The sequence below is a fragment of the Leopardus geoffroyi genome, chromosome A2, assembly GCF_018350155.1.
Source record: "Leopardus geoffroyi isolate Oge1 chromosome A2, O.geoffroyi_Oge1_pat1.0, whole genome shotgun sequence".
In the NCBI taxonomy this organism is placed as follows: Eukaryota; Metazoa; Chordata; class Mammalia; order Carnivora; family Felidae; genus Leopardus; species Leopardus geoffroyi.
In genome coordinates, this window is record NC_059331.1 from 57,244,842 (window position 1) to 57,266,919 (window position 22,078).

General features: G+C 44.4%; 1 protein-coding gene and 1 long non-coding RNA gene across 2 annotated transcripts in view; one reads left to right on the forward strand and one right to left on the reverse strand.

Moving 5' to 3' along the window:
• Positions 1-366: 366 nt before the first annotated feature.
• LOC123606066 lies at positions 367-11,270 on the forward strand. The gene is made up of 2 exons (XR_006716073.1): positions 367-522; positions 11,213-11,270. It is a non-coding gene; the product is annotated as an uncharacterized LOC123606066 (long non-coding RNA).
• The window catches only part of RAB7A (RAB7A, member RAS oncogene family), a 71,463-nt gene continuing 59,412 nt past the window's right edge, over positions 10,028-22,078 (reverse strand). The window contains exons 4-6 of the mRNA XM_045494002.1: positions 18,148-18,366; positions 16,475-16,603; positions 10,028-11,510 (exon numbers count right to left, since the gene is read on the reverse strand). Coding sequence (XP_045349958.1) covers positions 11,415-11,510; positions 16,475-16,603; positions 18,148-18,366 — 444 coding nt within the window. The 3' untranslated portion in view covers positions 10,028-11,414. The remainder of the gene's footprint in view (positions 11,511-16,474; positions 16,604-18,147; positions 18,367-22,078) is intronic.

A 22,078-nucleotide genomic window follows, 5' to 3' on the forward strand; every position in this document is an offset into this window, starting at 1 on the left:
CTTGTTGGGATGAGCACTAGGTGTTATACATAGGGGATGAATCACTGGAATCTACTCCCCAAACCATTATTGCTCTATATGCTAACTTGGATGTAAATTAAAAAATAAAAAAATAAAAATTTTAAAAAGTGGTATTTTATAACTTAAAAATATTCTTTCTGGTACTGTTGTAAATGAAATTATTTTATTTTTCTTAATGTTTATTTTTGACAGAGAGCGAGACAGAGCATGAGTGGGGGAGGGGCAGAGAGAGGAGACACAGAATCCAAGGCAGGCTCCAGGCTCTGAGCTGTCAGCACAGAGCCTGAAGCGGGGCTTGAACTCGTGGACAGAGAGATCATGACCTGAGCCGAAGTCAGATGCTCAACTGATAGAGCCACCCAGGGGCCCCATGAAATTATTTTCTTAATTTACTTTGAATTGTTTTCAGTGTATAGAAATGCAACTGATTTTTGTGTATTGATTTTGCATTTTGCAATGTTACTTAGTTTATTACCTCTAATGTTGTGTATGTGTGTGTGTGTATCCTTTAGGGTTTTCTATGTACATGACTGTGTCACCTGTGAACAGGGATATTTTATTTCTTCCTTTCCAATTAGGAAGTCTTTTCTTTTTCTTGCCTAATTGTTCTGCATAGAATTTCCAGCACTATGTTGAATAGAAAGTGGGCATCTTTGTCTTGTTCCTGATTTTAGGTAAATGGCTTTTGCCATAGTATGGCCTTTGTTATGTCAAAAAACTTCCTTCTATTGTTTTCAGTGTTTTAATAATGAAAAGATGTTGAATTTTTTCGAGATACAACATGGTATCAATTTTAGGTGTACAACATAATGGTTTGGTTATTTGTGTATATGGTAAAATGATCACAGCAAATGTAGTTAACATCCATCAACACAATTTTTTTTTCTTCTGATGAAAACTTTTAAGAGTTACTCTCTTAGCAACTTTCAAACATGTAACACAGTATTAATTCTAGTCACCATACTGTACATTAACTACATGATGGGCTTTGTACTCCGTACAAAGTACTCCGTACTTCGTAACGGAGGTATGTACTTCTGACCATTTTCACTGATTTCACCCACCTCCAACTCCCTGTCTCTGGCAACCACCAATCTTTCTGTATGAGTTTGGTTTTTTGCTTTTTTAGATTCCACATGTGAGATCATAGGGTATTCCATCTTTCTCAGACTTACTTCACTCAGCATACCTTCAAGGTCTATCCATGTTGTTACAAATGGCAAAATTTCCCTTTTTGTGGCTCTGAATACACACATACACACACACACACACACACACATCCTTATCCATTCACTGATTGATGGATGCTTCTGTGGCTTCCATGTCTTGGCTACTATAAATAATGCTGCAGTGAGCATTGGGTGCAGGTATCTTTTGAGCTAGTATTTTCATTTCCTTTGGATTTAGTTTTTTGAGGAACCCCCATACTGTTTTCCAGAGCGGCTGTACCAGTTTGCATTCCCACCAGCAGCTCACGAGGGTTCCTTTTCCTCCACATCCTCGCCACACTTCTTTTTCATTTTAGCTATTGTCACAGGTGGGATCTCATTGTGGTTTTGACTTACATTTCCCTGATGATAGCAATGTCAAGCACCCTTTCATACACCTGTTAGCTATCTATCTTTGGGAAAATGTCTATTCAGCTCCTCTGCCCATTTTTTAATTGGATTGTTTTTTTTGTTTTGTTTTGTTTTGTTTTTTTGCTATTGAGTTATAACCCTTTCTGTATCTTGGATATATATCCAAGGGGGTTAATACCCCTTATCAGAATATGATGTGTAACTATTTTCCCCATATTCAATTCTTGTTGAATACTTTCCAGTGTTTCTTCTGCATCAATTGAGGATCATGTTGGATTTTTTCCTTCCTTCTATAAATGTGGATTATATTGATAGATCTTCATGCCGAATCACCCTTGCATTCTAAGAATAAATATCACTTGGCCCTGGTGCATAATCCTTTTAATTTGGTGCTCTTCAGGATAACCTGAAGTGATGTCAGAGTTGGAGGATCCGATCCCATGGCAAGGAATGAAAAGACAGCAAGACGTTTCCCTGTCCTTCCACAACTCCTAAACAACCCCAAACAGTGCTTGCTAGGGGTGGAAAAATGACTAGAGCCAGAGCCAGAGTATTTTTCTGAACTGACAGCCATGCAAGTTTCTCAAAGCAGAAGCAACATACACAGATGCAAACCGAACTACTGAATCCACCACTTTAGTTCAGTAGGCCCTCCAAGGTGGCTTTTTCCTCCCCTCAGGCTAGAAATTTATCACGGCCTTTACCCTTTCTCCTCCCTGGTCTAGACTAGGCAGTAATAATCCACCCATGAACCAGACTAAGGCCTAAGTGGCTGACAAAGTTCCAGCACTGGCTCCCTTCGTGTAATTCCAGGAAAATTACATGCGCCCCAGAAGGGGGCATCTTCAGCCTTGCAGTGCGGAGGTGGGATTTCTGCCAGAGGAAAGGGGGCCAGGAAAGGTACTGTGAAGGCACAGTGCTCCTCTCTTGGAAGGAGAGAGGAACAGGGTGCACCATGCTGGTGCTCAGGTTATCTTCCAGACGGCCAGGATTTTCTGGCTGCTTCAGGAAATGAAGGCCATGGAAAGCCGGTAGAGCGGGACGGGCTAAGCCCACTTGGGAAAGAAGTCCCGCCAGCGCCTCACACCCATAACCAGGTCTCCTGAAGCACGTGTATTCCACTCAGATTTCTCAGCCAGCACTTGCAAAAGGCATTTTTTTACAACATATGAGCAGTGCATGCAAGTTTTAACTGAGGTGGGTCTTCAATTAATGATCATCCTGAGGTATTCAGGAATGAGATCACAGTATTGCATTTTCTGCCCATTAAAAAAAATGTTTATACATTTTGAGAGAGAATGCAAGCAGGGGAAGGAGGGAGGGTGAGAAAGAGACAGAATGAATCTCAAGCAGGCCTCGCACGGTCAGTGCAGAGCCCAACTCAATGCCTGATCTCAAGAATTGAGGCTTGATCTCATGAATCAAGACCTGAGCCGAAATCAGGAGTCAGGCGCTTAACCAACTGCACCAGCCAGGTGCCCCTCTTCCAATTAAATATATATATATATGTATATATACACACATATATATATATATTTAATTGTTGAATATAAATTAAAAATTGGAGAGAGAGTGTAATCGGGTGAGGAGCAGAGACGGGGACAGGAGGATCCGAAGTGGGCTCTGTGTTGATAGCAGAGAGCCCGATGCAGGGCTTGAACTCGAGAATTGTGAGATCATGACCTGAGCCGAAGTTGGATGCTTAACTGACTGAGCCACCCAGGTGCCCCAAATTCTTCTTTTTAAAATATAATTTATTGTCAAATTGGCTTACATACAACACCCAGTGCTCATCCCAAGTGCCCTCCTTAATGCCCATCACCCACTTTCCCTGCCCCAAATTCTTTTAAAGTAATTTCTACAACTCAACATGGGGCTTTTACTCACACCCCCAAAGTCAAGGTTGGATGCTCTATCAACTGAGAGCCAGGCAGGCACCCCTTTCCTCTACTTCAAGAGCAGCTAGAAAACTGGATATTGTGCGCTATCTTCCAGTTTAAAAATATTGGTTGGATGGGGAATCTGGGTGGCTCAGTCAGTTTAGCGTCCAACTTCAGCTCATGATCTCACAGTTCGTGGGTTCAAGCCCCGTGTCAGGCTTTGTGCTGACAGCTCAGAGCCTGGAGCCTGCCTTGGATTCTGTGTCTCCTTCTCTGCCCCTCCCCTGCTCATGCTCAGTCTCTCTCTGTCAAAAATAAATAAACATTAAAAAAATATATATATTGGTTGGATGCACGTAGGGAAAGTGGAATCAAAAGTTAACAGGCAGGGGGCGCCTGAGGGGCTCACTTGGTTAAAGCGTCCAACTTTTAATCTTGGCTCAGGTTGTGATCTCATGGCTTGTGAGACTGACCTTCCTGTGGGAGGCAATCAATGGGCAGGACTGCAAGCTTAGTGGTGGGGAGAGGGGCTGGCTAGAGCACGCATTTGATATCTTTAAATTTTTTTTTTAAGGCTAAATCCTCTTCTCTCTGTGGACCTTACACATTAGTTGTAGCTCAAAATACTTTAGGGTATTATTTTTATACCACTTCAACTCTGGCTGCACGTTAGAATCACCTGAGGAGGTATTTTGTTTTCCATTGTCTTTTTTTTTTTTTTTTAATTTACTGGATAGAGAGTAATCGAGCAAGTGAGCGAGCAGGCACAAGTGGGGGAGAGGAGCAGAGGGGCATACACACACACACACACACACACACACACACACACACACAGAGGGGGAGGGGGAGGGGGAGGGGGAAGGAGAGGGAGAGGGAGAGGGAGAGGGAGAGGGAGAGGGAGAGGGAGAGGGAATCTTATGCAGGCTCCATGTTCATCGAGGAGCCCAACAAATGGCTTGATCCCACAACCCTGGGATCATGACCTGAGCCATGAGTCAGAAGTTCAACTAATGGAACCAGACTGGTTTCCCCTCCTGGAAAAGTTTTAAAAGGGACGCCTGGCTGGCTCAGTTAGTAGAGCACACAACTCTTGATACTGGGGTTTTGGTTCAGGCCCCATGATGGGTGTAGAGCTTAAAAATAAAATCTTAAAAAAGCTACTTGGGATACCCCAGCACTGTCAAGTTCAGTGAGTCGGATGGGGCCCAGGCCTCCAGCTGATTCTAATACACAGCTAAGCTTGAGAGAAAGGAACCTTCTGCCAGCCAACTTTACGCAAGCTGTTTTCTCTTCAACTTGTTTTTTTTCCTCTTTACATAGGCTAGTTTGTACCTTACAAGGTTTCTTTTCTTTTTTTTTTTTTTTTTTTTAACATTTGTTTATTTTTGAGAGGGAGAGCACAAACAAAGGAGGGGCAGACAGAGAGGAGACCAAGGATATGAAGTGGGCTCTGTGGTGACAGCCCAACGCGGGGCTTGAACTCACAAACAGCAAGCTCATGCCCTGAACCAAAGTTGGACATTCAACCGAATGAGCCACCCAGGAGCCCCTCACTTTTCAAGGTTTTAAAGAAAGGGAAAAATGTTAAGTCAGGAAAGAGGAAACCTGGCATGAAGCCAGTTTTAAGCAATGAAAGGTGACTTCAGCTCAGGTCATGATCTCATGGTTTGAGCTTGAGCCCCGAATTGGGCTTTCTGCTGTCAGTACAGAGCCCTCTTTGGATCCTCTGTCCTCCCCACCACCTCCCCGTCTCTCTCCAGCTCCTGCACTCTCGTTCTTGCCCTCAAAAATAAACATAAAAAAAAAAAATAAATAAAAGTTGGGGCACCTGGGTGACTCAATCAGTTAAGCATCTGTCTCTTAATTTCAGCTCAGGTCATGATCTAATTGTTTGTGGGATTGAGACCCACGTCAGGCGCGTGCTGACAGCACAGAGCCTGCTTGGGATTCTCTCTCTCTCTCTCTCTCTCTCTCTCTCTCTCTCAAAATAAGCTTAAAAAAATGAAAGTTAAATGTTAAAAGGTAACGAGAGACGAGGGAGCTAACACATGTAGATAGCATATGTTAAGGGCTGAATTGTGTCCCCTCCCAAATTCACATGTTGCAATCCTAACCCCCAGTACCTCAGAATGTGAGGACACATTCTTTCAAGAGGTAATTAAGTTGAAATGAGGTCGTATGCATGGGCCCTAACCCAGTATCAGTATGACTGGTGTCCTCGTAAAGAGACATTAGGACACAGACACACACAGAGGGAAGACGATGTGAAGAAACAGGGAGAAGACACCCACCTTACAGGCCAGGCCAAGGAGAGGGCCCCCAGAAAGAACCAATTCTGCTGACACTTCAATCTCAAACTTCTATCCTCCAAACTTGCAAGAAAATAAAATTCTTTTGTTTAAGTCACCCAGACTCGCATATTTGTAACAGTAGTCCTAGCAAACTAATACAGGACATACCCAAGAGAAGAGCCAAAGAACACAATGGGACCTAGGAGGTGAAAATAGTTTGGGAAATGGGAAAAGGACTCTAGGAGGGCACATCATAGTCAGGTTCAGAGTTGGCTTCAGGATAAAGTTCACGGTGTGGTAGGTCAGATCATGATTTGTCATGATGAAGGTAAGAGGACAAAGATCAGGGTCAGTGTTAAGAAGAATCATCAATTATTTCAAGACAGGGTATGGATCATGGCCTGTGTCCAAAGGATGGTTATGATGTAAGGTTCAAGGTTACATGGGTCAGTTAATACAGTGGCAGGATCAGTATGAAGATAATGTTATTTCAAGGTCAAGTTGAGAAAGGTTAGAATGACTGTCAATATCAAAGTGAGAATCTAGAGCAGGGTCAAGGTCAGGTTCAAAATGAAAGCAAGATATAGTCATGATGATCAGGGTCAGAACCAGAGTCAGATTCAACGAAAAATTCAAACTCACATTCACCTCAAGGCCAGGGTGTCTCACAATACAGAAAGTTTTGGTGTCAGGACAAGAGTCTCAAATGGGCACCTGACTTGCTCAGTCAGAAAAGTGTCCAGACTCTTGATCTTGGACTAATGAGCTTGAACCCCATGATGGGTGTAGAGATTACCAAAAACAAACAAACAAACAAACAAACAAACTTAAAAAAAAATACTAAGAATTAGGGTCATTTCAAGATCAAGTACAAATTTGGGGTAAGACATGGTCAGGGTGGTGGTTTGCATCAGAGTTAAGAGTCTGCTGAAAGGTCTGAATAAAGTGAAGGATAAGGGCCAGGGTCAAAGACATTTTAAGTTCATGGCAGCTCAAAATCAGGGATATCATCAGTGACAGAATCAAGGTCAAATATAAACTTAGGACATGAGATGGCCAGGAGAATAATCAGGATGTTTCAGATTTAGGTTGAAGGCATCAGTGTCAGCATTTGGTTCTGTGTCCTAAGTTAGGTCAGTTTCAAGGACAAGTTAAAACTGAGAGCAAAATATGGTAAGGATGATGGTTAGGATGAAAACAAGGGTTAGAATTAGGGCCTGGTTCAGGACCACTTTCAAATTCAAGGTCAAATTCGTAGTAATTCCAATTTCAGGGAGAGTTAAAGTCAGGATGATTATCAGTGTACAGGTTGAAGATCAAGGTCAAGTTCAAAGGGTGAGCTATAGTCAGAACATTAGTGGATCAGGGTGAGAATCCAGGTTAATTTTAAAGTTAACCCAAGGTCATGTCAAGGGGATCATAGTCAGGATCATTAGTGTAAGAAGGACAAGGTCCGGATCAAGTGGTTCTTGGTTAAAACCAGGGACTCTGTGAGATGGAGGATGATCAGGGCTGGGACAAAGGGTTAACCTCATGGTCATTTCATGATTAAATTCAAGGGTAAGTTCAGCATTGATCTTGGTTAATTAGCATGCTAGCATCAGGCTGAAGGTCAATTTTGAAGTTCAAGTTCATTCCAAAGTTGTAATGAATATTAAATGTGATGTTTAGGGTCAAGCTCAAAATGAAGGTAATTCAAGAGAAACATGATATCCAAAGGGTGAGAGACTGGATCAGGGTTAGGATCGAGGGAAGGTTCTAGCATAAATCCAAGTCCAAGATCACTTTATAGCCAGGGCGGGTCAAGGTTGGGTTCACAGAAAAGGTCCAGTTTGAGGTAAAGAACGGAGTCAACTTATAATCAGGATGAGACATGGTCAGAATCAGGGCAGTATCAGGTCAGGTTCAAAGGGTGAAACATGGTCAGAATGAGTTTCAAGGTCATTTCAAAGCCAGGAAGATCATCAAGGTCATAGTGAAGGTTAAGAGGTTCAGCATCAAGTTCATGTTCAAGATCAGACTGGGGGCAAAATCACGGGTCTTTATTTTTTATTTTTTTACATTTTATTTTTGATAGAGACTGAACACAGTGCCCGACATGAAGCTCGAACTCATAAACCACGAGATCATGACCTGAGCCAAAGTTGGATGCTAAACTGACTGAGCCACCCAGGCACCCCTGTTTATTTATTTTTTTTTGAGTTTATTTTTGAGAGTGCGTGTGTACAAGCAAGGGAGAGGTGGTGGGGGGGAGGGGCAGGGAGAGGAGAGACACAGAATCCGAAGCAGGCTCGAGTCTCTGAGCTGTCAGCACAGAGCCCGACGTGGGGCTCAAACCCATGAACCTTGAGATCATGACCTGAGCTGAAGTCGGACACTTAACCAACTGAGCCACCCAGCGCCCCCAAATCATGGGTCTTGAGAGTATGTCTGGCTGAGCATCAGGGTCTGGGTCAGGATTAGTGAAACAAATGAAGGAAAACTCAGCAATATAAATTCACGTCAAGAGCCAGGTCTGAGAGTCTGAGCCAATTAAGAGGAGTCTAATTAGTGTAAGCACACTCAGTCTGATTCATTTGATTTATGTAACTCCTAACTGCAAGTTAGTCTAAACCAAGATGGACACAAGAAGTGCGCTCCATGCATTCATCTCTTTGGCACATTCTTACTGGGAGGTAGAGTGAATTAGCACGAATCTAATTACTGCTATTGAGAAGCATCATTATTAGTTCAAGTGAGCTCGGTCTCGGGCATTCTTCCTAAAGGCAAAACCTCATTACCTAGTTAGTATCAACTAACACGAACATAAGCAATACAACACACATTCATCTCAAAGGCATATTTTTAATGAGAAGTGGGAGGAATTAGGTTCAACCTGAAGAGGAGTTGGGATAAGAATTCCTGTCAATGCAACAAAATCGGCCTGGGACTCCTTATAGGTTGTTGGAGCAAACCACCAGTAAACCCAGCAATCCACACTCACACTGTGACACACAGTGACTTTGGGTCCAACTAAGGCATACTACTTAAACAAATCTGTGTTAGTGCAACAAACGCATTCCCATTCTTCTCAAAAGTAACATCTCCCTGTCAGAGCAAACGGAGATGAGCGTGAGCACAGCAACAGCATCCGTCTCCATTCACGTTCTTACTGGGAGGCAGAGCACATTCAAATGAACCCGAGGAGTGTTACTGAAGAGAATCCTAAGTATCAATGAAAACAAACTCCATCCCGCACATCCTCCTCAAAAATAAATCCTTACCGCTTGTTGAAGCAAATCGACTTGTTTGGCTCAAAAGCACATGCTTATGGGGAATCTAAGTGGGAATACGAAAAAAGATACTGTACTAGTGCAGAGTTCAGTGTCAGCCATTCCTTCTTTCTGTAAACGGCCAGGATGATTATCCATCTTAGAATAATGGTTGCGATGAGAGGTCAAGGTGAATCTCCACGTCACATTTAAGGTTAGGACCAGAGAACAAGATCGCTGAACAGGAGCCTGGTCTGTAGAGGAGTGCATCACCCAGGGTCCATAACCAGAGAAGATCTAGGCCACGCGGCACCAGCCAAGGTGGAGTTGTAGCCGTGCGCTTCTGAGAATGCTATCTGTAACACACAAATGGAGCCAACAGCAGGCGCGAGGGAAGGAACCAAATGAGGAGCCTGAGACATGGGAATGTAGAAACGTGTAGCAAAGGAGAATCCAAGAGCTTAGTCAACGGGGGCACTTCTAGAAGCAAAACCTATGCCAACCCTCTGACGTGGCATCTATTCGGTTCCAGCTGGTGACCTAGAATGTTGAATACGGGGCCCCTGCTGCCACATCTTCCTCTCCTGCGAAAAATCAGAAATCCAGAACTATGTGGTATCTAAGTATCAGCAACTATGCCAACCACAACACAGAACAAAAAGAACACAAAGGCTAACTTATAGTCATACCCACAGGCTGTGCATGGTCCACAGGCAACCAACACTCGGTAGCTGCTCCTCTAAAGGGACAACGTCTTCTCCATTCAGAGTCCCCAGGCCCCATCACTGTGATTAAAAAAAAAAAAAAAAAAACAAAAAAAACCCAAAACTAGGGATAGGTACTGCACAGCTGGATGTGACAAGGCCTTTCTGTCTCACAGCACCACATGAGCCCAGTTATGGAGGGCTCTTTAGCTTGCTAAAGCACTGGCTATGATTAGCTAACATGGTCTCTACCGAGCCAAGGGTCTAGAAGAAGGAAAAAAGACAGGGCAAAGGCAGATGATCTTTGTTCTTGTTACATTTTATTGGCATCACGTTCATCTCTTTACAGAAGAACTTGGCCCACACCCTAGAATGTAGACCTTTGGAAAAGGGGGAAGTGCTCCGTTAAGCAAGCTACAATGCAGGGGCAGATCCTAGGGAGGGGGCAGAACTGCCAGGGTTCCATACCAAAGAAACAGGTTAATTAATAATGGGCAAGACTGGGAGTTGGTGGGGAAAAGGAGAAAAAGGTTTGCTAACCTAAGGATACCACAACCCTGAAAGGAGCGCCTTCTAGAACAAAGGTAAAATCACTAGGACAGATCTGTTAGGATTTTCCTTTCCCTCTTATCAGGAGGATGCTGATCTATAGGGGATCGAAGTGTGGAAGTGGGGAGGGGAGGAAAAATGAGAATTTTAATTTCTGAAACAACCATTTATCCATTGCACGCACCACTGTATTATGCAAATCAACCTTTTGGAAAATTTAGACACAGAAGGGAACTAGACAGTTTTCCCCCTGGAGAGATGAAAAGCTTTTTGGCTCTTAAGTCTTTGATAAAAGGCGTACATAATTCTTGTGTCTACTGTACAGAATACTGCCTCTAGCTGGATTTCTGAATTCTGAGTTGCTAACACTCTGCAATCCAGACAGGGTTCAACCCTCCATCTTACACGCCTGCATTACAGGACTTAAACACATAATCCAAGAATTTCTTACACTAATTTATACATTTTTAATTGGTTGCATATATTAACATGTACTATAAGATTCTTTTCTAAGAAGCATTACATAATAAATGGATACTGTAAAAAGATCTGATTAGTTAAAAGTAACAAGCATTAACAGATACATACAAAACTCAGCCTTATCAGACTGGGTGTGAGCCTGTAATGAAGCATGGGGCACCAGCCTTCCCAAGTGGTAGCCTTCACAGGAGGGAGGGGTGGGGGTGGGGGTAAAAAGACCACAAGACCGTTAAAAAAATCAGATAACTAATTAGACACAGATTAACTGTAAACAGTTCTCTCTCCCCAGTGGACAAAAAGAATAAGCTTCCGATGCCGACTCCACACCAGAACGATTTCTACAGCTTGCCTGTCCTGGCTGCCATACGAGGGCTGATGTGGTGGGTGGGCAGACCCCGATGGAGTCATCACAGGCCTGGGCTGGAGTCTGTCTGCTTGTGTCAGGTGTAGGTATAGGGGTGTGTGTGTGAGTGTGTGTGTGTGTGTGTATGTGTGTGTGTGTGTGTAAGGGTGAGTATGTTTGTTGGGGTTTCTTTTGGCAGCTGGATTTGAGAGATGACTTTATGTTTTGTTTGGAAGAGGAGAGGGGGCTTGTGTTGGAAGGCCTAAGTGTGTTCTTTGTTTGTGAAGGACTCTGTGCTCTGCTCTCACTGCCCCTTCAGCAACTGCAGCTTTCCGCCGAGGCCTTGGCCCGGTCGTTCTTGTCCAGTTTGATGGGTTCGGGGAATTCGTTGTACAGCTCCACCTCTGTTTCCTGGGCAGGGAGAGAGAGAAAGGCCTGTTACTCAGGGTATGGGGAGTTTCTGAGCTCAGCTCTGGCCCTCTTCCACTGGGCACAGTGGGCAGGGCCCAGGGGACAGACCTGGCAGTGAACGGAGGGCTCTGGTGGAAGGCATTCAACCTTCTAGGCCCAAACGGGGGGAAGACAGGTTTTGCAATAACTCTGGGACAAGGTGAAGAGAGAAATTCAGCAGGAAGGGCAGCAATTGACACTGAGCACTCAGGACAGAGCTGACTCATGCTCTCCATCATAATCGAAATCTGGTGGCTTGGGGACCACAGCCAGCTCACAGATGCTTTGAGTGGTCCGTATCGTATCATTGCCAACACTTCAGAAGTCAGACTTCAGCATGGGCTGGATCCTGGCAGCTCTTAGCCCTTCCACAAGGCAGGAAGGGGCTGGGGCTGGAGTGCTGGCTGCCCTCTCAGTCCCAAAACATTCCCCTAGGCCCCTATCTGACATTCATTTTTCTGGACTTACGGTCTATTTTCTTTTTCTTCCAAAGTTAAGAGGGTTTTTGTCTCTAAGTGCTGCGTGCTCAGAAACCAGCTATGGATGAATTTTATCACCAACTGTGGTTGCGAGGTCACAGCAGATGGACTGTGGTCAGTTTAGTGTGACTTTCTGCTGAATTAACAAGTATCCAGTGAGGAGTTTTCTACTTCCTGGTGTAGGAAAACAATCTGTCACTTAAACACTGAGCACCTATGTGCCAGCAACTGTTCTAGGATATGGAGATGAAGCAAGCAATGTTTCTAGTCGCTAAAAGTTGTCTAGGGAATGAGGGCCTGGGTGGCTCAGTCAGTCGAGCGTCTGACTTCTGCTCAGGTCATGATCTCACAGTTTGTGGTTTTGAGCCCCCCGTCGGGCTCTGAGCTGATAGGGTGGTGCTGGCTTTGGATTCTGTCTTCCTCTCTCTCTGTCCCTCCCCCACTCACACTCTCTCTGAAAAATCAACACGGAAAAAAATTAAAAACAAAGTTTTCTAGGGAAAATTACACTACTCACAATAGCTATAAAAGTAAAAACCCTCGAGAATTCACATTAAAAAAAGTAAAAGGTCTACCAAGGTATACAGAGTGTACAATTCAGTGGTTTCTTAGTGTATTCACAAAGTTGGGCAACCATCACCACTAATTCCAGAACATTTTCTTCACCCCATAAGGAAACCCTGCACTCATTAGCAGTCATTCCCCATCCCCATCAGACACCCCTAAGCCTTGGCAACCACTCATCTACATTTTTTTAGTTTTTTTTTTAATGTTTTTTTTTATTTTTGAGAGAGAGAGAGAGACAGACAGACAGATTATAAGCTGGGCAGGGGCAGAGAGAGAGGGAGACAGAATCCACAAAGCAGACTCTAGGCTCTGAGCTGTCAGCACAGAATCCGACGCGAGGCTCGAACCCGTGAACCACGAGATCATGACCTGAGCCGAAGTCGGATGTGCAACCGACTGAGCCACCAAGGTGCCCCTACGTTTTTTTTTTTTTTAATATATTTATTTTTGAGAGAAAGCATGAGCGGGAGAGGGGCAGAGATGCGGGGATAGAGGATCTGAAGCAGGCTCTGCGCTGACAGCAGTGACCCCGATGTGGGGCTCAAACCCATAAACCGTGAGATCATGACCTGAGCTGAAGTCGGATGCTAAACTGACTAAGCCACCCATGTGCCCCCATCTACTTTGTCTTAATAGATCCGCCTATTTTGGACACTTCACTTGATGGACATTTGTTTGTTTCTGCTTTTTGGCTACTATGGCTATTCTGGATGTACATGTTTTCACTCTTCCTGAGTACATACGTAGGAGTGGAGTCAAATGGTAACTCTTGGGGTGCCTGGGTGGCTCAGTCGGTTAAGTGTCTGACTCTTGATTTCGGCTCAGGTCATGATCTCATGGTTCGTTGAGTTTGAGCCCCGTACTGGGCTCCATGCTGACAGTGCAGAGCCTACCTGGGATTCTTTCTTTGCCCCTCCCCTGCTTGCCCACGCTCTCTCTTAAAAATAAATAGACTTAAAAAAAAAAAAAAAAAGATAACTCTTTATGTGTAACTTTTTTGAAGAACTGCCAGACTGTTTTCCATACTGGCTGCACTATTTTACATTCCCACCAGGAGTGTATTTAATATGAAAGGCAAAGGATCTGAAAAATGATACGGTTTTATTGAAGGATATCACACAAGAGCTAAAATAATAGCTGTTATGGACTACATCTTTGTGTCTCCCCCAAATTCCTACATTGAAATCCTAATCCCCAGTGTGCTAGTATTAGGAATAAGAAATGAAGGTTAAATGAGGCCATAAGGCTGGGGCCCTGATCGGACAGGATTAGTATGTCCTTGAAGGAAGGGACACCAGAGAGAGGGGTCTCTTGCTTGCTCTAGGTCTTGCTGTCTGTGATCACGTAGGAAAAGCCATGCACCCGAGAACACAGCAGTCAGCAAGTGGGGGAGAGAGTCCTTAGCAGAAAGTGAATTTGCTGGCACTGTGATTACAAACCTCTGCCTTCCAGAACCAAGAGAAGATAAAAGCCTGCTGTTTTGCCACCTAGTCTATAGTATTTTGTTACGGCATCCAGAGCATACTAATAAGATAGCTGTAATGCGCAATCCCAGTCAGAATCTCAATAAAGTTTTCTACTTGGGTGCGGTGGGGAGGGGGGAGATAAAAGGTGGAACTATAATAAAATTCTCAGCCTAAATGGAAAATGCACCAACATGGCCAAGGAAAAAATACAAACAAGACTGGAGGGGTGGGGGAGTGGGGGGAGACTTGCCTTATCAGAGGTCAGATACACTATAAAGGCAGTCAAATCAAGACGGTCCAATGCACAATTGCCAAATGGACTGGAGAGACCCGAAATAGATCCCAGTATACATGAACATTCACCTACATAAAGGTAATGCTTCAATCCACTGGGGAAAGTGGTTTTTTAACAATTTGCAACTAATGTTGGAAATAATTTGCTATCCCTCTTAAAGAGAAAGGTGAGACTCTATTTCCGCCTATAAGCCTAGATGAATTCCAGTTGAATCAGACAACACATAAGCTAGATACAGAAAACCTAGAAATTTAAAATGACATACCTGTCTTAAAAAATTACTCTTTTCCTATGGCCCAGGGATAAAGCATAAGTGGAAAAGTCACATGCGATGCAGGTGAAGTTAATTCCTGTTCACAGAGTGCTCATGATCAGCGACAGGTGCCCAGGCCCCAGTGCCGCACAGCGGTGGCCTACAGGACAGGGAATCCCCAGACCAGCGGCACAGCAGCAGACCTACAGATGGTGCCGACTGCTCACTGGTCAGCAGGTAAGAGAAAGGGCTGAAGCATTGCTGCCTTCGAGGAAAACGTTCTGGCAGCATCTTTTACTATTAATTATTTTTTAGAGTTTATTTTGAGAGAGAGAGTGAGCACACACGTGCAAGCAGGGAAGGGGCAGATAGAATCCCAAGCAGGCCTCTTGCTATCAGCTTAGAGCCCGATGCAGGGCTCGAACTCACAAACCGTGAGATCATGACCTGACCCGAAACCAGGAATCAGACGCTTAACTGACTGAGCCACCCAGGTGTCCCTGGCACCATCTTTTAAAAGCACACATACCTTTCAATCTAACAATCTTACTCCTGAGAGGCTAGCATGTAGGAACAAAAAAGCATTATAATAAGGCTACAGAGACAGCAATATTCAGAGAGAAAAACTGACAGTGATGCCAGTCAACAGGGAACTGGTTGAAGGCAACTCCCCATACCTGTTTAGATTTGCATGCAAGTATCAGGAACATTAGGGAAAACATAGCAGGCTATTATTGACCTAGGTGCGAAGGTGGGTTAGAGGAAGCGGAAGAGAGGGAGGCCTAGGCCTCAGGCCTGCACCCTGTTATCCACGTTTCTCAACAGGGGCTATCCTGGCATTCTGGGTCGATCAATTCTTCGTCAGGCAAGACTGTCCCCTTTCATCACGGAACCCTCAGTGCAGCCTCCGGTTGTTCCAGAATGGGAACAACCCATTCCAGTTACCTCCCTGCCCACAGGTCCAGATGCCCCATCCTGCTGAGAACTGCTGCATTCTAGAAACCTGGTTTCCTGGAGCTGGCAGAACCTGCCTTGCCCCTCACGGCCACCACGTGCTTCCTCAAATGTTCTCTGCACCCTCTGGCAGGCGCCTCACCTCTGACACTCACTCCCCCCCTAAATCTGACTATCACAGATGACGGACGATGCCTCATGATGTCCCTTAACTCACTGGCCCTAACGGAGCCACTCAATCAAAAGAGCCTTCAACTCCCACATGCCAACAACAAGAAGTAACTGTTTGTTTTCTGGAAACAGCTGAGTAAACAACATTAAGAAAGAAATTCTCATTCAAGGAATACATTTCCTCGAGTTTCTGGGTAAGCTTTCCTTCTGGTGATCAAATATAACCATTTATGAAGATGACAGGAGTGACCCCATCTCATTCAATCTTAACCATCCTGCAAAGCAAGTATTCTCTTTTTATGAGGGGATGGAAGTTCAGAGATGAAACACAAACACACACACACCACCACCACCACCACCACCACCACCACCACCACCACCACTAAATTTAATGATGCGTAGCAAACCTGGGATTTGAATTCCAATTGATGCTCTCCTCCAATGGAAGGAGCAATGTGGCCAGGGGCCTCCTAGCGGTCTGATCTCCTAACAGCACGCGGGAGAATAAGCACATACCCGTAACGGTGGCCCTCAGCCTGTCTTCACTGCCCCTGTCCTATAGAGGTGGAATTTCTGGGAGCTTTAGCAAAATGCCTCATTACCTTCCCAGATAAACACATGGGGTTTTCTGGCTACACGGACAAAAGAGCTAGGAAAGAAGATTACGGACAAGGAAGCCAGGCAGGGGCTGGGTTGATGGTCAGTCAGCAGAGGGAGCCAGATAGCTGCTGGAGACCCACCTGTTTAAGTGCATTCCGTGCAATCGTCTGGAACGCCTGCTCCACGTTGATGGCCTCCTTGGCACTGGTCTCGAAGTAGGGAATGTTGTTTTTGCTGTAGCACCAGGCCTGTGCCCGCTTTGTGGCCACCTGGAAGAGGAAGCAGGGTGTATGTGTGCTCCTAATCTAGCACGGCCTCAACCTTCTCTAGAAGGATCATGGTCCCTAGTCTATAGGTAGCACAGGTGAGGGAGCAGACCTGGGAGGTGAGGGTGTGCAGGGACACAGCTGCAGACCTGTCCAAGGTCATCCTGCTGGCTCTGCATAACACAGCTAGACCTCAAACCCAAAGCCCATTCTATAATCCATAGTTTCTGACCCTTAGCTACACTTAAAAGGAGTAAGCAGCCAGCCCAAGAAGTATTGAATCATTTCTCCTAGGACCTCAGAGGTCCCAGCCCAGGAAATGCCTGGCAGCTTGGTCTCTAAGGTTCACTGTCCCTTACCCATTACTGCTCATATTAAACCACCTGTGTCACAATCTTGTGTCACAGAATCCTGCTGCTCTCACCAGCACCCCTACCCTCTCCTACCCCAATTCCTTCCCCGAGCCTTAGCCTATTTTCAGGCATGAGGGGACTGTCACTTAGAAAAGGGAGAAAATGAGATCAACGGCCAGAAATAAACCTAGTTATAATTAAGAGTCTATGTTCCCAAGAGAAATGCTATTTGAAAGTGAACCAGAGCAATTTTACTCAAAGCCCAAAGCGCAATCTTTTGCACACATGGAGATCCAGGCAGGCCCCCGAGGTGCAGGAGAGCAGAATTACAAAATCTAATCCCTTCCTTTCAAGTGCAGAAGAAGAACTGAGGCTCGGAAGGCAAAGGCAATGGTTTAAAGTCACAGCCGGTCAGGGGCAGCATGGGGATTTAATCCAGGTCTCCTGAGCCCTGGTCCTCAAAGGCAGCTGGCCAAAAGGTAGTTCACATTCCCACATATACCTTTCTAGAGCCATTCTGAGCGTAGCAAAGAACCCTCCAAACCACAAGGCACCGTGGAAGCCAGTGCCTCTCACAGGAGGGGAAAATAACAACGGGCCCATAGAAAGCCACCATTTTCCAAGCTCTTCCTGGGTGCCAGAGAAATACCTGGTCCCAGAGTATTCTTGTTACAGGAGTCAACGTTCAGACTCCAAGAAGTATTCCCAAATTAAAAGTGCATGAGCCAGGCTTTAAATGCAAGTCTGCTTTTAAATCCAAAAGACCAAAATGCAGACTGCAACCCAGCCTCAAGTCCAATTATTTCATGGGGACCAAAAGTGATGGACTTGCTACTTTGCTGGCATAATCTCAAAGGGAAAACCACTGCAGACTTTCACTGTCCCTGTGTTGCCACAGAGAAAGCAAAACTGGTATGCCATTACTCGGTTAGGAAGCAAGGCTTTATTCCAAGGGCTGGATGGGTAACTAGTTATCTCTCCCCTCTCCCCCAGTATGGGGCACGCACACACACACACACAGATATACTGGGTATTGGTCCTTAAGGCACGTGGCTTTTTACTAATCAAAACTAAAAACAGTAGCCATCTGAAACTTAGCTGCTACTTTTAAAAGAAGGCCCAGCAGCCACGACCTAAATGAGGGTAGATTCGTAAGCCTCCACATTTTCGACTGTCACTACCTTTGGCACTTACTTGTCTGTTTTCGAGGTCAATCTTGTTTCCCAACACCACGAAGGGGAAGTTTTCAGGATCCCGGGGACTGGCCTGGATGAGAAACTCATCTCTCCAGCTATCAAGGGTTTTGAATGTGTTGGGGGCAGTGACGTCAAATACCAGAACGCAGCAGTCTGCGCCTCTGTAGAAGGCCACACCAAGGGACTGGAACCGTTCCTGTCCTGCTGTGTCCCAGATCTGCGAGAGACAAAACATTATTCCTTGGGGAACACGGCTGTAGGGGTGGGGGACACCAGAGGAAATGAGCTGGATCACGGAGACACTCAGAGACAAGTGACTTCAGAACCAGAGTATCCAGAAGAGCCCTGACAGCACGTGTGAGTGCATGTGTCTGTGAGGGGTGACACTGGGTCCAAACTCTGTTAGAAAATGTCTTTACCTTGATCCAGGTGGTAGTCACACGAACAGATATTTATGTGAAATTCATGATGTAAACTTAAGGTTTATGTACTCTGGGGACTTTTTGGGGGTGACAGAATTACAGGGAGGTGATTACTCACTGAATTGTATATTTAAATTTACACATTTTACTGTCTATCAAGCTTACCTTAAAAAAATGAGCATGTTTTATTTATACTATAACTCACTTAAAAACAAAAAAAGCAAACAAAAACCCCTGACAGAGAGAGATGAAGGGAAAGACAGACAACAAGAACATACTCTAGAATATAGGTGAAAGCCAGCTTTCAATCTGAACACCATGTACTACTGACCAGCTCAAAGAACTTCACGCCGTTCATTGCCTTGCTAGGTTTGAGAGCGAAGATGGATTCCCTCGCTGCCCTAGATTCCTAACAAGGCCACCCTGATCAGCCTGGAGAGATGACAGGTGTTATGAGAAATGGTCCCACACCCCCCAGCCGGTTACCAGGTTTAAGAAAGTGGCTGGGTCAGAAGCAGCATACTATTACTTCCAGCTGACACGGGTCTCCCCCCCACTACTGGATTCACTGTCGGCAGGGAACCCGCTCAGCTTCAGAACATAAGAACTTGGACCATCCTTACAACCCAGATACATACCAGCTTTACGTCCACATCACTGGCCAACCACCCCAAAGGCCCAGGGTTTGAACCCAAATGGGGTGTGGATTGGACCACTATGGTTTTATCTCCAGAACCAGATTCTGCAAAAAGATGGTTGAGCTCCTCTGTGAAGCCCTTCTCAGGCAGCCAGTCCTGTCTCATTCCGGGTGATCTGGAACACCTGGGCAACACCCAAGTGTCCCTAGGCCATACAAAGATTGAGCTCCCAGTTCAGGGAAGAAGAGCACCATACAAGACGAGGGTAGGATGCCTGGTTAGGATGACTTAGGTGCAAGGCTGAAGGGCAGTAGAAACAAACCCAAAGCCTATTAATCTAACTGCCTCTCATCAGAGTTGGAGGACTAAATGCTGCCCCACCCCCAAGACAACAAGCTAAGTACACACATGTAGACACGACGTGATCTCTAGTGTCACTGGATCCCCAGCAGAGGGGCTGTTGGTGAGGTCTGATTTTGTGCTTTTCAGGTTTCCCAACATCCTACACTGAATGTGCGTCTCTGAGTGAAAAAATGAACCCTTTCTCGTAAAAGAGAGACTGGGACGAAGGGGGACTCAAGAGCTTGGTCACACAATAAGGAAAGTAGAAACAGACAACTATTCCTATAAAGAGAAAATAAGAAAACAAGATTTAAAACCAGAATTTAAATCTAGGCTTGTACCAAAAAAAAAAAAAAAAAAAAAAAAATTCTGTAAAAGAAGTAACAAACATTGTTCTTATGTAAACATCTGGGTAAGTAAAGCCAAAAGAGCCCTCCAAACACTTGGCACACACCGCCCCACGAGACCATTACTCTAGGTGTCCGTGCTGTGGGGTTTTATGTAGCTGAAATCCTCCCCCACACGTCACTCCTCTTGCCCTGTGAAACACTGCAGCACTTTGTCTGACAGCGACTCACACCTTTATGGATGCCCAACAAACTCAGCGAACAACTTCATTCTTGTTAAAAAAAGCAAAACAAAAAAAAAAACACCCCGGCTGCCAATTTTCTGTACTTGTAACTCAGTAATGAATGCTAACATACAGAGCCTCTTCTGTATTTCAGGTGCTTGTTTAGGACAGAATCCCAACAGGAGAATTACATAAGAACTCTACCACTTTTGGGTGGAACCAAATGGGTATTTGGAACTCAAATACACAGAGAAGGCAAAGTAAGGGGTTGTTAAAAAGAAAAGCTGAAAAGCTGGGCAGTTATTCTTAGCAACTTTCAAAAATTAATTTATCTTCAAACCCAGAAAAGTATAGTCCTATAACTGTGGTCTTTAAAACTTTTTAGTATTTTAACTGAAATATTTTGTTTTCTACATTCAAAACACACCCATATAACTACCTGCTACTCGAATGTGACAAATATTAACACTGACACCTTCGTGTCAGTTTTTTTACTATTTTTTATTGTCTAGTTTTATTTAAATTTTAGTCATTTAAAAAATTATTTATTTTTTCAAAGTTTATTTATTGATTTTGAGAGAGAGAGAGAGAGCGAGCAGGGGAGGGGCAGAGAGATGGAGAGAGAGAGAGAGAGAGAGAGAGAGAAAGAGAGAATCCAAAGCAGGCTTTGCACCACCATCAGTGCAGAGCCCAACATGGGGCTCAAACTCATGAACCTCGAAATCATGACCTGAGCTGAAATCAAGAGTCAGATGTTTAAACTGAGCCACCCAGCCCCCTACCCCATCCCCTTTTTTAAAAGGAAACAGAGTTAACCCTTCCTCACAGCATTCCCTTTCCTCCCTCCCCAGAAGTAAATGGTTCCTGAAGAACTTTTTAGACAAATGGTATTATCCTATACATCTTTTTTTGCAATTCGCTTTTTTTTTCCCTTTTCCAAAAGTTAATGGTTATATAGCATTCCACTTTCTTAATATACATCCTTTATTCCCTGGTCATCTGAACTGTTTGCAGTTTTTCAAAAAAGCTGCAATGAGCATTTTTCCTAGGCGTCTCTTCTTGTGCCCAGAGGTAAATTTCTCTAGGCTACCTGCCTAGACAGAGAATTGCGCATGTTCAACAATGGAAAGCAAAATGGTAGTCTCTATTAAGAAGAGCTAATATCCCACAACAGCTTGAGAATATTCTGCTTCCCTATATTTCTGCCCAAACTTGATTCTGTCAGCCTTTTTTTCCATGTCTGCACATTCAAAAAAAAAATTTATTTGGAGAGAAAGCCACATGTACATGCATGCAAGCAGGGAAGAACAGAGAGGGAGAGTGACAGAATCTCAAGCAGGCTCTGCAAACCCACAAACCGCGAGATCATGACCTGAGCTGAAACCAAGGGTCGAACGCTTAACTGAACGAGCCACCCAGGTGCCCCTTCATGTGTACATATTTATAGTAACACACTTTATTAACTTAAAATTTTAAAAAATGTTTATTTTTGAGAGACAGACACACAATGTGGGCAAGGGACAGAGGAAAACAGAGGATCTGAAGTAGGCTCTATACTGACACCAGCGAGCCTGATGCAGGGCTCAAACTCACCAACTTTGAGATCATGACCTGAGCTGAAGTCAGACACTCAACTGACTCCAGTCTGGGTCGCCCCATGCTTTAACTTTAAATTACAATGTAACAAATTACTGTTAAAATACAATAAAGAATATCTGGGTAGTACATCTGAATCACTTTAAAGAACTCTATCTACATCAAGAGAGATCTATATAAAATGAGGAATATATTAGAATTAAAAGGCTATCTAGTTTGCATTTTTCTTAAAATGTATATAAACTCTCACTTGCAACTCAGTGACTTTAATAATATGTCTGAATATTTATTTTCTACATGATGGACTCCTTGTTTAAAATGTTATGGTAAAGGGGCTCCTGGGTGGCTCTGTCGGTTAAG